The 17,857-nt window shown below is 37.1% G+C and overlaps 1 protein-coding gene across 1 annotated transcript in view; it reads left to right on the top strand.

The window, feature by feature from the left end:
• The window catches only part of Slitrk4 (SLIT and NTRK-like family, member 4), a 28,842-nt gene extending 13,257 nt beyond the window's left edge, over window positions 1-15,585 (top strand). Inside the window, exon 3 of the mRNA XM_087599434.1 lies at window positions 13,450-15,585. Coding sequence (XP_087455560.1) covers window positions 13,450-13,463 — 14 coding nt within the window. The 3' untranslated portion in view covers window positions 13,464-15,585. The remainder of the gene's footprint in view (window positions 1-13,449) is intronic.
• The last annotated feature ends 2,272 nt before the right edge of the window (window positions 15,586-17,857 follow it).

The following is a 17,857-nucleotide window of genomic DNA, read 5'->3' as shown; positions in this document are numbered from 1 at the left end:
TTTTACTTCAGCGGAATATATTAAGTGCCTATTTCAGAAGTCATTTCCTGAACGAAGCCCCAGGAAGTCATGTATCTGCCATGGATCCCTTTGCTCCATAGCAGGATATGCCATCTCTGCCAAGTCCTCCCTGCTGAAAATTATTCTGTTCTGCTGTTGTGAACAGCCATGACTATCTATGGCACAGGCTAGTTTAGGGAGATTTTTTTTTCTTTTTTGTTTTTCTATTGGCAATACATATAAACTGTAGGATTCAGAGGCCAATACTCACTAGCATAAGATTATGATACATGAGAGCATTTCAGTTTTGTGTTTCTTCCACATTGCATCTTTGTTTTGGTTCATCAGTTATCTTCCAGCCCAAAGGAACTGCTTGTCATTTTATTCTATACTATTCTTCAATGTGGAACTACTCTCCACTGTGGAAACTCAAAATTATTTATAGAAAGAATCACACACTGTACTACCATTTAACTTCCCAAAGTTCTAGAAATATAGAAAATTTAGTGAAGTCTGGTTGTCATGAAAATAATTATAAGAAGATAGACTGAGTTATCAGCAGAAAATTCAACTTTTGGAACATGTTTTTTTGTCTTTTAGATTTGCTTGCAATGTGATTAGAGCTCAATGGTTTAGGCTGTAAACCAGAATCCAAGGAATTAATTTCTCACTCTGGAGCCTCTACTCTAACTACAGAAGAGCATTATTGCTGAAACTGTTAGGGTTGCTCAAGGGTTAGCACAAGCATGACTATTATTTTTCTCCTTACATTCAGTATTTCAGAAAATACTCATTTTTTTAAAGATTTGGTACAGCTGCTGAAATGCTGCTGCATCAATTCCAACCATGAAAATTCACTAAGCCTTTTTTCAGTATGTAACGAAGGCGTTATGCAGAAATGTGTATTGAAAACTTGATAAAGCCACCGGGATTAAGAAGTCAACCAGTGCATCCTGAAGGAAAACAGGCTTTAAGAGAATCAAATGGAAGCATTTAATTAAAATTACATCTGGGTCCACCAAACCCCCTTGAACTTGTCAATGTTTCCCTAAGCTTCATTGTGCATATTATAAGAAAGTAAAGCTTAGTCTAGAAACAACTTTTCCACTCTCCGTTTACTCATTCCAGATGCCTACTCTCCAGCACAAAGCAAACTGTGCTTGCAGACTTGATCATCTAATCCCAAATGCATATAAGATTTCAGGTATCCTTCTTAATAGAAATCTGTCAAAAAAGCTTAGCCTTTCAAGTGAATCATACTATACCCCGATAAAGCTATACACTAAATGGTCTTTTGACCAGCATACTCATTATCAATATTAGGGTAGACCATATAAGTGTTGGTGAATAAACATCTTCCCTGTTTAAGGACCATCAAAGGGACATAGAGGATATGTGCTCAGTAACTTTCTAAATCAAATGACTTGGTTCCTATCATCCCAAGAAAGGTTTGAGAGGGAGCATGAGTTAGGTCACATAATCTATCATTGCCACCATTGTCCAGGAACTCCTGACACACAGCTTAATGATGCTTACATTGTACTGTTTGGTTTTCTCTGTAAGTTCCATAGAGGCTATGAGAATCTATAGCTGAGGTTATATGAGAAACTCCATTGAAACCGAACTGCAATTTTCACAAGGTCCCACAGCAACTTATAACTAAAAAGAATCAGCTATAATACCTGGACCTCTTTTTACTTAGTGTCCAAAGTAAGAATGATTCAGAAAAGGAGAACAGAAGTTATCTGAAAACAATTATCTAAATTCAGGCTTACACTGGATGGTCTTTGAGGACATTCCACATATTAAAAGTGTAAGGAAGTTCTGGATTGTGCACTGATAAAAGTCAAGTCAAAATTACCAAGCAAAATTTACCCTGAACATTCAAAAACTTGTTCTATTGAAGTTTATTAGTAAACACTATCTTCTATGCATTGTAATTGCAAATAAAATATAACCACCAAATACTAATTATATATTAAATATCATGTTAGATGAGAAATACAATAATCCCTCTAATTGTCAACACTTTTATATTGGGTATCGGCATTTTAAAAAGGAAAAACAGCTTGCTTGGTCCACTGCACTAAAGGTGGCATTATAGTACCAACCTCATGGAATATGCTGGTATTTATTATTTCAAAGAAAAATTTCAATTTTTTACTGTACTTTGGGCTGGTAAACAAAACACAGGGGTCTGTAGCATTGTATTGCCTTAAGTAATTGCAGTTGGGCCATTTGTTTTTAAATTTACACTTAATTATATGCAATTGTAATTTATGCCAGGGAATTATAATTATTATAGTTAGTTAAAGCTGTAGATCAACAGAAAATATTAAGGACAAGTGAAAATTATCTTAACCAGAAAAACATTCCCATTAATATCCATTGCAATTTCATCCTACTGAGATAGAAAGTTATCATTAAAAGAAGAGGAAAATAAAAACTATGTCTTCAGATCTCAAGAGTTTTGATTCTTCAGGCTTTCTAAGGTTTTTTTTTTTTAAGATTTTGAAGTATTTTGTGATGGCTGTAAATGCAATTACGATTTTATTTTAGTTCACTACTATTAATGAGAAGCCATCAAACGTGACTATTCCATAGTCCCTGAGCCTTTAAATTACAAAACGAAACAACAATAACAACAACAAATAAAAAAACAAACAAACAAAAACCCACAACTACTCCTACAGGTACTGTTAACTCATTCAGAGCTATCAGCTTTATACTTTCAACTCCTGTTTCACTTCTAAATTGTCACAGTGTTAAATAAATAACCTCTGTCTAATCAGTTTTGCATTAAAGTTAAGAAAAATAGAAATAGATACTTCTCTTGATTGAGCACTGGCATGCTTAAATGTTGAGAGTGTGGGGTACTCATGTGAGACCTTTGTGCTTTCTACAGTGCATGTAGCCTTGAGGCTTCTACCACTTCGTCGTGTACTGGAAGTCCCATCACACCTCAAGCAAGGATCTTCCTTATGGTAGTAGTCAAGTACTCCCATTCACATTAAAGCTTTTTCCGTTTTCCGTTGTTTTTCATCAGATAATGGGTTTTCTTAATTCACAGTCAGATACCACATTCCCTATCGGGTTTGAAAGAACACAATGCCTAGAAATAGGAAACAAGACTACAATAATGGAGCAGGTGATAATACTTCAAGCTAGTCAACAGGACAAACTAAGCCTCCCTTAGTACCCTTTAACCTTATCATGTGTCAAACTTCTACAGCTCAGATCAGTGGTGAGTGACAAGGACTTAAGCCGAATCTAAAGCTCATTCTCATGCCAGAATCTTTTAAGGACTTCTCTTTAATTCAGTCTTATTCAGTATAAGCCTGGAGCAAAGGAGTGGGCTTGGCCAGCTAATATAAGCTAAGAAGCTTATATTAGTCGTTGAAGACTGGAGTTTATAAGGGTCTACGATGCTGAAAAACCAATCTGAGCTAATGCATGCATGTGGTGAGCAAAGCAGAAGCTCTACCAGGATTAGTAGACATTTCTGTGAAGTAACAGAGAACAAATATTGATTTCACCATCCATATGATCTCTAATACAAGTAACTTACTATGCTCTTGTAGGACAAACCAAGAGGCAGAAAATAAGCAAACCTATTGATGTAGTTCTGTTTCTGATAAAATATTTATTGACAAGAATAAAACGGTGAACAAATTTGGCCTCTAGGCAAAGGGGCTGAGTGCCAGGCCACTCAAGAGCCTAGTATGAGTGGAACTTTGCTGTATATTAGGAAGTCAGTGAAAGTTTTCAAAAGCATTGACATCATAAATCTTGTTACAGACAAGCTAATGCCTGCTATATGGAAGTTCAGGTAAATGGAGTGAGGAGCAGAGTTTAAGTGGAGAAAACAGTAATTCACTCTGTAGACCAAGCTGCACTGGAATCCTCTGCATCTGTTTTGTGAGTGAGTGCTGGGACACAAATCATTCACCACTATGACCACTATCACTTACATAGACTCTGCAGTACTAGTCAGTAACTTACATAGAGGGTCAACAGTGACAGCGACTTTACATTCCTAAGTTTATAAAGATGCCTTCCATTGAGATGTCTAAGGGAAAGTTTTAACAGAAGGGAACAATAGGACCAGAAAGCAATGATTGTAGCTGGAAGATTTGTTCATTACTAACTTAACTTCTCTTCTGTGTTTCTTCGGTATCGAAATCCCCTGATGGACTCAGAACTCCTTCCCAGAAGCCTTGTGTGTAATGCTCAGGAAAACACATTTTAAAGTTTTCTGGGTTGTTTTTTATTATTTATATTCAATTGTGAGGATCCACGATGTTTGGAAAACTTGGATATATGCTTGTGTATGTGTGTGTATGTATGTATGTTTATGTGCATATGTATATATGTCTCCGGACAGCCAAAGGGAAATCCAAGGGGCTTTAGAGTCCAGGAAGCAAAGGAAAAACTGACATCTAAATATAACACAATGTCTAATGTGTTTAGTGTTGTCAAAATACAGCAGTGCTACCAAGTCAGAGTTTTATGGTGTCAGACCTGATTTAATTCATTACAAGGCAGATGCAAAAACAGCTCTAGGACTATATGTCCTACAAAAAGAGACAAATTTTCAAACAAAATTGCAAAGATAAGGGGTAGACTAAGAAATGATAAAGAGAACCAGGTCCCAAGTACTGGGCAAAGCAGGAGAAAAGATGAGTACAGATAAAATATTAGAATTCTTCAGGGAATGATGGAATCAGCAAATCCAGCAGCAGTAGAGTTATGCCAAGAGGAATAAGTGAAAGGGAACATGCACAATCAGTACCTGAAATCATCAGAACTGAGCTTTAGGAAATGCTCACCAAAATGTAGCCCCTTTTAAGGCATTCTGTACTGTGTTAGCCTATGCCAACAAGGACGCATGACAAACAAAAGTTTTTGAGCTTCAATTGTTTGCTGAAAGGATTAAATTTCAGTATATTTAGTCAGGAAAAAAATACTCCCATTCTTTTCCTCCAATATCTCCTTAATAGAATGTGTTATTTAAATGAAAGTTATTGTACATTCTCTGCATACCTACTGTGTGTTTTGTCTGAGCTGTAACTGAAGGAGGAAGAAGCATTAGAGCAGAGCAAATGTGTGACTATATAGAAATCAGAATCTAAGAAGAATGAAAATATGTTTTTAAAAAGGCTGAATAGCTAGAATTATGTATTCTCTGTTCTGGATAATCAATGCAATGTACCACTAAAATCAGATGCTTATATGTGAAAGGGAAGGAAAGCTTCATTGTAGAGGTACATTGTCATCTTACATTTGAAGGATAATAGGGGTGTCTTATTTGCTTTCTAATTCTGTGAAAAATACCTTTACCCAAAGCTACCTATGGAGGAAGGTGTTTCTTTCAGATTACTGCTTATCATGAAGGGAGGTCAGAGCAGAACTCAAGGCAGGATCCTGGGGTCAAGAATTCAAACAGAAGCTATGGAGGAACACTGCTTACTGTCTTGATACTCAAGGCTTACTTAGTTACCTTTCTCATATAGTGTAGCATCAATTGTCCAGGGGTGGCAGAGACCCCTTTTGGCTTGACCCATTGATTTCAATCAAGAAACCCCCTCATAGACTTGCATATAGGCCACTAGGATGGACTCATTTTCTCAATTGGGGTTCTCCAGGATGATGCTAGTTTGTGTCAGGTGACAAAATGAACCCCTAATAGAAGAAAGAAATTAACCTATAGCAAACAACTGATAAGAAAACATAGAAAGGTAGATGAGCAAAGCATTCTAAGGGAAATAAGGAAGTAGCTCAGTGCTGCCTGAGCATCTACTCCTTGAGGCAGAGTCACTCGACTTGTTTGTTATGTGCATCTGAATGTCTTACAAGAAACTCAAGCTCAAAGATGCTTTAGCATTCTACCTGCATACAAATGTTTTTCACTGAGTGGATGGATTCTAATAGGTCAGTTTTTCAGCTATATGGATACTAGAGCTGGAACTCTGGTCATAATGATAATCCCCTCCTTGTCCTTCATCAGGAAGACATGGACATCTTCCCCCATAGTCTGCTTTCTATCTCACTGACCACATGCAGGAGTGAGATTTAACTCTTAAGTCACCCTGATGTTCTCTGTGTTCTTTTGATATAGTCTATATTTAATTTTCCATACAACACCAGCTACTAGCCTAATCTTTAGCATCAAGCTTTAGTGAAGCCCCTCCAATGGTTTCCAGTTGCATTTGGGATAATTTTAAAATATATAGAACCATTTTAATTTGTCAAGTGCTTATGGCCTGCCACCATTTGAAGCAGCTAGTGTTATTTTCTGTCATCTTTCAATACTTTCTTTTTGAAGTTTGCATGGTTGCTTGCTTTTAATTGTATATACTTAAGTGGTACACAAAAGCATGTCCATGTCATCTACCATAAAACATGCTACAGTGAACAGTGAATAGAAACTTGTCTCTACATGCCTTAAATTTATTTTCTTTGTACATACAACAGAGAGATTGCTTGACCATGTGATTAGTTCCATTTTTCATGTTTTTGAGGATGCCACACACTGTTTCCCATAGCAGTTGTGCCAGCTTACATTCCTACAACACTGTATGAGGGTTTTCTTTTTTCTGTCACTTTGCCTAATATTACTTTTGCTTTGATAATAACCTCACTGTAGCTTTGATTTTTTTCCCAGATGATGAGTTATAGTAAACATTTTTTCTTATAACCATTGGGCATCCTTATGTTCTTTCGAAATTACCTTTTTATACTTTTGTTTGTTTTGAACCAGGTTGTTTGCTATGTGTTTTATGATTTTGTATTGCTTTTGATATTATTCCTTTATCAGAGAAGTGATTTGCAAATATTTCTCCCAAATTTTAAAGTAATTTTTATTGTATTTTTTGTATATAGAAAACTTGTATTTTCATGTATTCATACATGTCCATCTAAGCATTATCTAAGGATATTATTAACAACTTTTCTACAAGTTTTATTTTGTAGACATCATAATAATCTTCAGTTTACGTATTCAGAAATGGCTAACTGGGACAGAGGAGGCATTTCAGTTGGGAAAATGCTTCTATTACAAGCACGAGGACATCCATCTTCAGAACCTACATTAAAAAGCCACCCATGTTGACACATGCTTGTCACATTTCAGAACAGAGGCATCAATGAGAGGCAGACCTCTGGGGAGCTCACTGTCCAGCCAACCTACCTGACCAGTGAATAGGGAGCCCAAGTTATCAGTGAGAGACCTTGTCTCAGAAAAGACAAAATAAAAAGCAAGGTGGGTGGATCCAGATGGACAAAACTCAAGGTGCATACATATATACACCTGCACACATCCATACATCTACATACCTGAATTCACATACCAAAAGAAAAAGTGCTGCTGAACTGAGAAGTCTATATCATAATTCAACTTCTTTGGGCTATGAGTATCTTAGTCAATTAGAGTAGCTCTGCTTCTGAGGGTAGATAAATAGTGTAAGCATAATCCCTTTCCAGAGTGTAGTCTCTTCTTTCTTCATTTTATGTTCCTTAATCTTTGCTGCGGTAAAAATAAAAATGGATCAGCAGCTACTGTTACCCACCTGTTTCCACTTTGCTCAGATCTGCGGGAGCCGCACACTCTGGCTGTCTCTCTGCCTGCTACTTTCACATAGTGTCCCCTTGGTGGGTTGTTCCCATGCCTGACACACACACACACACACACACACACACACACACACACACACACACACACATTGTGTTCCGCGGGCCTTTTCTAGCATGGCACTATCCCATGCTAGTTCCAGGCATTCTATAGCCTAGAATGGCTACCAAAACTGAGACAAGCTGTCTCTTTCTGCCTGCCAGGAACTTTGCACACATCCCCTGTAGCCCGGTAAAATGAAAGCTCTAGAGACCAGTAGTTTAACAATTAGATCTATATGTTAAATTCTCAATCTACAATACACAGACAGAATAAATACACTGCCAATTAATAAAGATAAAAACTGCCCACTTAGACAGGATAAAATTGACCTTGACCACCTGGGTTGGAATTATCCTCCTCTCTGTCTCCATCTTCCTCTTTTTTGTTCTCCCTCCTCCTCTCTGCTTTCTAGACTTTTCCCCACCTACCCTTCCTTCTCTTCCAATGATAGGTTTTGCCTTATCCTGGATCCGCCTTGCTACAAAATGACATCATCCTACAATTCTCCTGTACCCACCTAGCTACTCAAGAGAGGGCATTTTCCTAGAATGGAGGCACAAGAGGGCAAGATCAAATATACCATAATACATAGCAAGCTTCTGATGCATCATACATTTAACCAAAGCAGGTACAGAAGCAATTCTAGCATCAAAAAGACACAGGAAATATTCCTATTCTACAAAATAAAGGAGATTACATTAATAATAATGTAATGTGCCACAGCTCTTATTACTAATAGTAGTATTATATCTTGGAGGTCTGGCAGAATGAAATAAAAGCTTGAGAAGCATTGCTCCAGATGACAGATGATGTGTGATTAGAAGTGCGAGAGTGGAACAACACAAAAAATGCAAGTGATTAGATTTAGAGTAAAGAGAAAGAAGAGTCTGTGATGACCCGAACTTCTAGAGGCAAGACAACCAATAACACAGAAATGATTTGATGAAAATAGAGGTGAAGGAAATCACTCATTTACGATCTTTAGATGATGTGCATGTCCTTTACTCACAGACATAGATAATAATAGGAAAGCATTAGCTCTCCAGCTGAATATCTCTACTTTCCTTTGCTAATAAAGCCGCCTTCCATCTATGTACGAATGTTATTCATTTTATTTATACTATAGATTGAGAATACTGACTTTCTACCAGTCAGTAGCTATCACCTATATGCACAATATCATTATATTTAAATTATAAAAGTCATAAAGTTTTGAATGCTAACATGATGTACTCAATCTAGATACCTAGGAACTAGATCAACTCTTGGCAAAAAATTAAAGTCTTAATAATTTTGGCTGACTGAATAAAACTGCAAGGTGACAGTTCATATTTGCATGGCACAAGGAGAACTTATGTATGCATATGAAGGTCTTGCTGTAGGAGAGATAGAAAAATGTAGTAAAAAAGTGTACTTCTGCAGTTTAAAATTCATTATATGATGTCCTGTGATTCCTGTCATTAATTCCAGTTAATGACTTTCCTCTATATGCTACCCATCTCTAAACAACCGTCTATAAACTTAAACATTCAAATACATGTGCAATTTGCTTATGTATGTGTATCTGCTAGTTATGGCATGCCTATGAAGCTAATTTTACCTGTGTCTTTTGCTCCTGGACAAGAATTACAGTTTAGCAAACATTTCACCCTTGTCTGCCCTGAAATGGTGCTTGGCATAGGGAAAAAATATGAGAAGATTTCCCTTGGATGTACAGGACTCAGCATAAATAATTAGCTAAAATGTTTATTCCCACTGACAAATCAAAACACAATGTGACCAGCTATCATTAGTCTTTTCTTTCTCTGACCTGCCTTCAGCCTTCTTTGTGGGCCACTTCCCAACGCTGACTAGCATTCTCAGTTCTTCTGTCTAACCAGCCATGCTGTTCCCTTCACTTTCTAATACCTGTTTTTTTTTTCTATCCTTTTTATTTATGTCCTTGCCTGAAGACCTATTGCAATAGGATACCTCCTTATTCACCAATTTATTTCATTAAGTTCAGATTCATTCTTCATTCAGCATTTGTTAATTCATTTTTATTTTTTATTGGATACTTTTTATTTACATTTCAAATGTTATCCCCTTTCCCCGTTTCCTGTCCATAAACCTGCTATCCTATCCCCCTCCCCCTTCTTCTATGAGGGTGTTCTGCCACCCAACCACCCACCCCTTCCCGCCTCCCCATTCTGACATTCCCCTACACTGGGGTGGGGGGGGTCCAAATGGCAGGACCAAGGGCTTCTCCACCCATTGATGCCCAACAATACCCTCCTCTGCTATATATGCTGCTGAAGCCATGGGTCTGTCCATGTGTACTCTTGGATGGTGGTTTAGTCCCTGGGATCTCTGGTTGGTTGGTATTGTTGTTCTTAAGGGGTTGCATATTTTTCTTAAGGAAAGGAGCTACACATGGATCATTTCTGGATATTCTGTGCCAACACTAGACCTGCCATTGTAGACACTGCTGTGTGTATTCACTGAACGAACACACAGGAGGAAATGAATACTGTGTGCTGCCTCCGCTGTATTTACTTAAAACAGTAAAAGCTCCTTTTCCTCCAGTGATACTACACTTCTCACAGTTCCCTACGACTCTGAAGTTTTGTATTGTTCAGGCAAAAGTCTCACATCACAATAACATAGAAGAAGCCTGTCATAAATTGGCCTGCTTTTCTGCCTATTCCTTCTTGATTTAAATTAAGAAGGATGGAAGTCAAGGTGTTTTCTCTCAACCGCCAAAGTTGGTATCTCCTTTGATCAAGCTAGGCAAGAACCTCAAGGGAGAATAGGGGTTATTGTTTTTAAAACCTTGAAACCCAGGCTGGCTAGTGTAATTCCTATTTCTATCAGTACATGCATGCTGCTAAGCTCAAGTGAAACTTTTGCTACAGGAATTTGTGCTGTTCTAATTCACTTGCCAGCATGTCAGGGTTGAAGGAATTAAGTAGTGCAGATTTTAAGCAATTTTTGCCAAAAGAAATTCTCTTCACCTGCCTAGTTATTTTAACATGGAAACCTTATGCTCTCCAGTTTGATCTGGAGCCTGATTTCAAGGATGAGAGAGAATAATCTTCACATTTATTTGCGCATTTTCTCAGCATTGCCTTTTTCACTGTAAGGAAGTGCCTGCTTTCATTTCCTTTATTATGAAATGTCTGCTATACTGCTTGAGCAAAGGGAGTCTTGGTGAGCTCACCACCTTCTGACAACAGTGCTAATATTTGGAGGTTGGTTCCTGTTCTCTCTTAGAAGGAAAGCAGCAAGGTTGAGTGGTCTTTTCCATTGTATATGGGTCTCAAAGGACACAGGATTGTGGATCAAATATCAAAAGAATAGAGAGGGTGAGACAACTTTAACTATAGGCTGTGTGACCTACACCACTTAGTTCATGTTAAAACTGATGCTCCACTCTCATGATGAAACCTTTGTGATTATCCCTTCCCATAGGGCTTCTGTTGACATATATGTAGGTACCAATTTTCTGTGCAGAGCAAATTTGGGGAAAACATGGAAACATAAGCAATGCCACAACTTCCTATGACACAGAAGAGAAAGGCAGAAATGTAGTTTCCAATGCAGAGTGATACTTAATCAGACTGGATTAGACCTCAGCTTGAGGGGACAAATGAGAGAAAGCCTAAGAACCATTTGTTGAAACAAGATGCAGTTTCACACCTCCAAGGGCAAGGGGGTTAAAAATAATGCATGAACTTTTTCAGTGAACTCAGAAAGAGCTACACAATTTTCAAATTTTTAAATAAAGTATTCTACCATTCGTCATGCCATAGGCAGTAAGCATTGTCTTTCCTTCTATTCCTTACATATATAGATTCATTTGTCACTATGATAAGACTAAAAATTACTTTATAGTCATTCTGTTCTTTTTGGCAGCTCTGAATAAGGCAACTGATTTGAATTCTTAAAGCCATAAGAAACTTAGGAATTATGAGCATTTTAAAACTACTCTATACAGCAAAAACATTGAGACATTTCATAAACCACAAACAAACAGGTTTCTTCAAAAGGTGGATAAAAACTCATTTGTCATCAAGACGGGTAGCACATGCCTTGTTCTCACAGCAATCAGGAGGCAGACATGGGCACGTGTCTCTGAGTTATAGGTCAGCCTGGTTTCTATAGTGAGCTCCAAGCTGGAAAGGGTTTTATAGTGTGACCTTGAATCAAAAGAGGTAATAATTTATCAAAAAGATTTTGGCTATGAATAACTTGAATTAGACAAAATCAATGTACTTGTTGAGTTGAACATTAGAACAAAACATCTTTTCATGCTATTTTTATTCAATAGCAACTTTCATATACATCCACTAAAAGACTCTGAACCTCTCTTGTGGTGATTTCTGTGTTCAGAAACTGTTGCTTGTTTGTTTGGGTTTTCTTCTTGCTTTCGCTATTAGGCACATTGCATTGTCTACCCAACTGAGATATTCCTTTGGGGGTCTAGAAAACAGCAATAAAACACTTGAAAGTTCAAGTATAGCTAATACCATTCTCCATCTGGTGATGAATGTTTTTCTTCCTTTTTGCCAGCTCACTATAGGAGTGCTGCGAACAAACAAGAGTGATTAAGTGCATTAGACTGTCCAAGTCAAGGAAATCCCAGCATATCAATGAAGCTTAAGAACTTCTGGGTAAATTCCCATGCTGGAGCAAAATGAAGGATTTTGTCTCATAGTTCAGCTTGTCCAAGCTTGAAAACAAAGCTTCAACAAATTTAGAGAAATTTAGAGAAATATAGCCTCTGTCGATATTTTATGGAACATTTAGAATTAAGGCACCAAGAATTCTATAGATTTAGTGATATTAATAGCTCATTACTTGTTTTCCTGAGGATCAAACAGTTAGTTGATAGATTTAATCATATTTCTCCCTGGCTTACCAATGTATATGCATCTAATAATCATGAAACTTAGGACCACCTAATCTGTGCTATTAGGCTAGCTTCTAGAAAATGAAATTCATTATTGTGACCCCACTCTTTATTCTTCCAGATGTTTCCAGATATTCTACCTGCATTTAAAGAAATTTACATATTCTATGATTACCATATTATAAATCTACTGAAGCAAAACAATTTCACTTCTCTTTCTATAAAACTAAAAAATCAAATGTATAAATGAGCATCATCAGCACTGATGTGTTACCCTTAACCAGAGGACTCCATCTTACATTTCTATAGAACACATGTTAATTGTAACAACTGGGTTTCTGTCATGTGTTCATTTTAGTAAACCATCATTGTTCAAATAATGAGTTACTTTTCCATCACTGTAAATGAATTTTAAATCTCATTTTAGGCAAAATAAATTAACTTTAGATCTGTTCACTTAGCAGATATCTGATTGTGTAATACAAGATTGTGAACTCAACATTACACATCCACACTATGGCATTAGATTTAGTATCTATTCTTGAGGTTTCACATTAAGTAGACTATCAAGCCCCACTGAATAATCACTCACAAGCCTTGCTCCATCTCTACAGCCCCTATGAACAATTGTTCTCTCTTGTGCTCCTTTAAATTTGTCTATTATAGATTCCTTCTATAACTGAAATCATATCAGTTTTGTCTTTCTCTGCCTAGTTTACTTCCCTTGGTATACCACCATTCAGGTTTATCCTTGATGTTAAATAAGACATTTTTTCCTTTTTACTTAATGTAAAAATGTTCTATTATCTACATATATAATAATGCTTTAATCCTTTTTAATTTTTTCATTAAAATTGGATTATCTGTATCTTCTCTATTTTCTTAGCTAAAAGCGCTTAAGAGAACTGACTGCTCTTCCAGAGGTCCTGAGTTCAATTCCCAGCACCACATGGTGGCTCACAACCATCTGTAATGGGATCTGATGTACTCTTCTGATGTATGTCTGAAGACAGCTACAGTGTACTCATATAAATAAAAATAAATAAATAATATTTAACAAAAAAGTTTCCATGATTTTATTACTGTCAATAACAAGGTAATGAACACAGAAGCACATCTCTGATGCATAACTTTCAATTTGCGGTAAAAAAATACCCAAAATTGATATTGGGAAGTCATGTAATACTTGAAGTTAATTTTTTTGAAGAACTGAAATAGTAGATGCACTATTGAGTATTACCATAGGGGTTCCAATAATCTCAATCTCACCAATGCGTGCATTTGATTAGCAAGATTTTGTAGTTTGGATGTGAGTCTTATTTGCTTGATGATTATTGGTACTGAGACTCTTTTCATGTACCTTCTGGCAATTTCATATCTAACTTAGAAAAAGATCTAAAGTCTTTAAAGCATTTTGAACTTGAATTGTTGTAGGTTCTCCTTAGGGTTTGTTTTCCTTGGATGGGTTGTCGTTGAGCTGTAGTAGATCATCAAACAGTAAATTCTATTTAGTAATTCTTATAAAACATATGTCTTGTGAGTTATTTTCTCCCATCCTTTAGGCTTCCTTTGCAAGTCAGACACTTCAGCAATAGGGTGTTACAGACTCCATTTCTGGAAACCATTATATCATTAAAGCTCTGATAATATAAAATGATTCATTTCCTGATAAATTCATAACATAATGGTATTATTGACATCTGTTGAAAATCTGAAGGTGGGGCCTAGTGTACAAAGCACATCATTGGGTATAATACAAGAAAATCTATATTTCCATGATTGCTTCCTCTATTTCTTCTCTTTATGATTGCTGAACACCACTACATAAGTTATAAGTGCAAATGAAACTTTCCTCATTACACTATTTTCTCCTGTCCACAGCAATGAGAAATTATATCTATCCTATAAATGCACAGATTGCTGATGAGTAAGTCATCATACCAGGAGTTTCTACTCAATACAGTGACAACTAATTGTATCTTATTGAGAAATATTCCTTAGTCAAGAAGAAATATCTTCAAACAACACACCTGTTCTAGCAATAACATCTGTAATGTTTCTCTCCTCATCCACAAAGTTTGTTTTGGTGTTTTTTCATATATCATGTCTTCTTGAGATAGTAGCATACTCATATTATATTTTAGAAGTAATAAATTAAAGAATACTTAATTTGTCTATACTGAAATTGAAACTATTAATTAGAATGCTGCATTTCTGTTTGCTAATGAAATAGACACTGCTATTATATTAGCACTAAAATCTGTTCCAAGCACTATGGTAAGCTTTTAACACACATTACCATATTTATTAAACAAAACATTTCATGGTAAAATTCATGGTAATTTTCTTTTTACATGAAACTAAAACCAATGTCAATAACTAAATAATGTCCAATTATGTAATGAATGTATAGTAAATAATGTTAAATATCAAATGCAGGCTTCCTACTATAAATCATACATACATTTCACTATGCTAAGTTATCTCTAGAAATAACTGAATATATACTTTAGAAGAGGCAGAAGTCAATGTATTGTCTGGCACATGTGTAAACAGAAATAACAAAAAAGGAATTTTCAATATACACAAATATATATTATTTTAATGAATCCATACAAGAAAAATTACTGTTGTGTCTCTGTCTCTGTCTGTCTTTGTCTCTGTCACTCTCTCTTTGTGCTTCTCATACACACACACACACACACACACACACACACACACACACACACACATAGTGCTCCATGGCACATGTAAAGAAAGTAAGAGGATAGATGACATTACAAAATTGGTTCTCCTTTCTATTATGGGTTTTGGGGATTGTGAGATGAGAGGTTTTACACAGAGATTTATCTAACTGGTCCCTGTAGGAATATACAATAAGAAATTCACATATTTCATTAAAAATGCTCTAGACCAACATTTCCTATAGATAATGTAAATTCTTCAGTCTACTGTGTGGTGTGTCTTAAAAAACTTGTTCAAATACCTAAAATTTTTATTTAAATAAAGTTATACATTTTAGTGGCTGCCAATTTTCTGTGCTATATGCATGTTAGTACAAGAATTAGTGTTTCTGATGGCCATTTGATTGGACATATGAAAATTTACTACTGTAGAAGCATATACAGACATATGTGAAATAAATTGAAGTGGAGTCACCAAATAATGGGGTAGGTAATGTCCAAACTAGACATATTTTGCCACTGAGTCAAAACTCCAGTGCTAGGAATGCCTTGCATCTAGATGAGTCTTTGGCCACATAGGCTACACTGTAACCCTCAAACATTTCAGACTGTTGCCAAGATTATCTGTCGTTCTCCATAAAGTGATGGTAAAGCTGTACTTCTGAAAACAATGATTAGCTATCTTACTAAAAACAAAGTTGGTCTGGTCCCTAAATAGTACCTTCATCCCTTCAGACTAGCTAGAAGCTACTCTGTGCACTACCAGAGTAGAAAGGTAACCACTAACTGAGCGTCAAGTCCTGCAATCTCTATTGGCAACCAACCTGCATGATATGCTGGTGCAAGGGTGGTATAAACATTGTGGGAATAACAAACTCCTACCTGGTGAATTTAAAAACCCTGCCATGTGGTAGAACTCATTACTAGGATATCCAAGAACCTGAAATTGGATAGACTATGAACCTCGGAGAAAATCATGTTATTGTTTGTGGTTCCACGTTTCACCCCACTGCTGGGGGACAGAAACTCCTCAGAGCAGAGGAAACACAGAGATACTAGACTGCATTTACCCTATGTGTAACTCAGGTGTGAGGTTCAGTGGGAAGTGCTAATAACCTCTAAGGAGGTGGGAAAATGTAGCCTAACATATGGGAAGCCGAACACCACTGGAAACCTTACAGAAGAATCAAGAATGGAGGGTTGGAGTTCCACAGGCCTGTAATGAGGAGTCAGGGGTCAGGGGCTACCAAACCCCTAGACATTCAGACCACTGGATGTCCAAGAGCAGAGAACAAAGGAGGCCTGTGGGCTACAGTTGAGACAGGGAGGCAGGGATGCACACTCTGGCTTAGCTCATCAGCTGAAGTCCTTGGCTTTGTGGAAGTTGTCTGGGTGGGCAGAAGGACCTTCTGTGGGTGCATGGCTCTGCAGAAATAGGCTTTCTTCATGCTTCCAACTGCGGTTCTTGGTGAAACAGATATTCCTAGGTTCCAAACTGTTTATTGATTGTTCAACGTGGAAAATAGGTGCATACCACCTCTTCAGGGTGGACCAGAGATTATGCATAGAGAAAGGTCTAAAAAGAGAAGCTTATTGGCTACACACTCAGGGCTCATCTAGATACCTCATTAGCCTGGAGAACTCTGTTCTGGGCTACCTGACCACAAGTCACATTTCCTATGTGGGAAGTGTGGCACATGTTCCAAGCCAAGAATCTGGTAGGGAGCAGGGAGCCACCTACTGTCTCAGGTGGGTGCTTGGTTACTGGGAACTCTGAACCCGCTCAACCTTATCAAGTTTTCTGACACTGCCTATTGTCCCATAATTGTTGTGCTAATGGAACATAGCAATAAAATTATTCTAAATGACATTCTGCTATACCCATAGATCACTCTATGCTATAACCATACCTATACTCGCTGACATCATCGTCAGACAACCTTCCTCCTTCACTAAGTTGGAACGAACAGAGAGACCGAAGGGTGGACTCTGTGTAGAGAGTGACAGATTTTGGAGCACTCGATGCTAAATCAAATGTACATCAAACCCCATCTTTCAGAACTAAGGGAACTATGTAGAAAAGGAAATAAAAATATTTTAAGTGCCAGAAGGGGATGGATGACTCCAAGGTAACTGAGCCTTCCAGGTACAGCAGAACTGACGCACATGAAAATCCACTGATGCTGTGACAGCACGCACAATATCTGCACTGCTTCAAGCCAGAGAAGGTTCCAGTGCAGTGAGAGGGAAGTACACATGGGCTCCCATCCATAACAAAGAAGCTCTCTGCAACTGATACTTGTTAACAAAGAGAAAATTATTTTTCTCCAATGATGTTTCACTGGGTATATTAAACACACATAAGGGCATGCCCCACACCCAGCAGTAGGTGGCTAACATACAACAAACTCAATAGTATTTCTCTAGTTTTTGTCTCATATTACTTGTTGGGCATGTTTGTTGGTTTATTGCTCTTTTTCTTGTATATTACCTTTTCCAGTTTAGAGTTTTGTGGTCTTTGGTGGGGGTGGAGAGAGGGGAGAGAAGAGATTTTTGAGATTGGGGGAGAGGATGTTTTCAGTATTTTGTTTTCCTTCTTGTTTTCTAGAG

Source organism: Rattus norvegicus, chromosome X (genome assembly GCF_021556685.1).
Source record: "Rattus norvegicus strain SHRSP/BbbUtx chromosome X, alternate assembly SHRSP_T2T, whole genome shotgun sequence".
Lineage (NCBI taxonomy): Eukaryota > Metazoa > Chordata > Mammalia > Rodentia > Muridae > Rattus > Rattus norvegicus.
The sequence above is the reverse complement of the archived record's forward strand: the minus strand, read 5'-3'. Positions and strand labels throughout refer to the sequence as shown.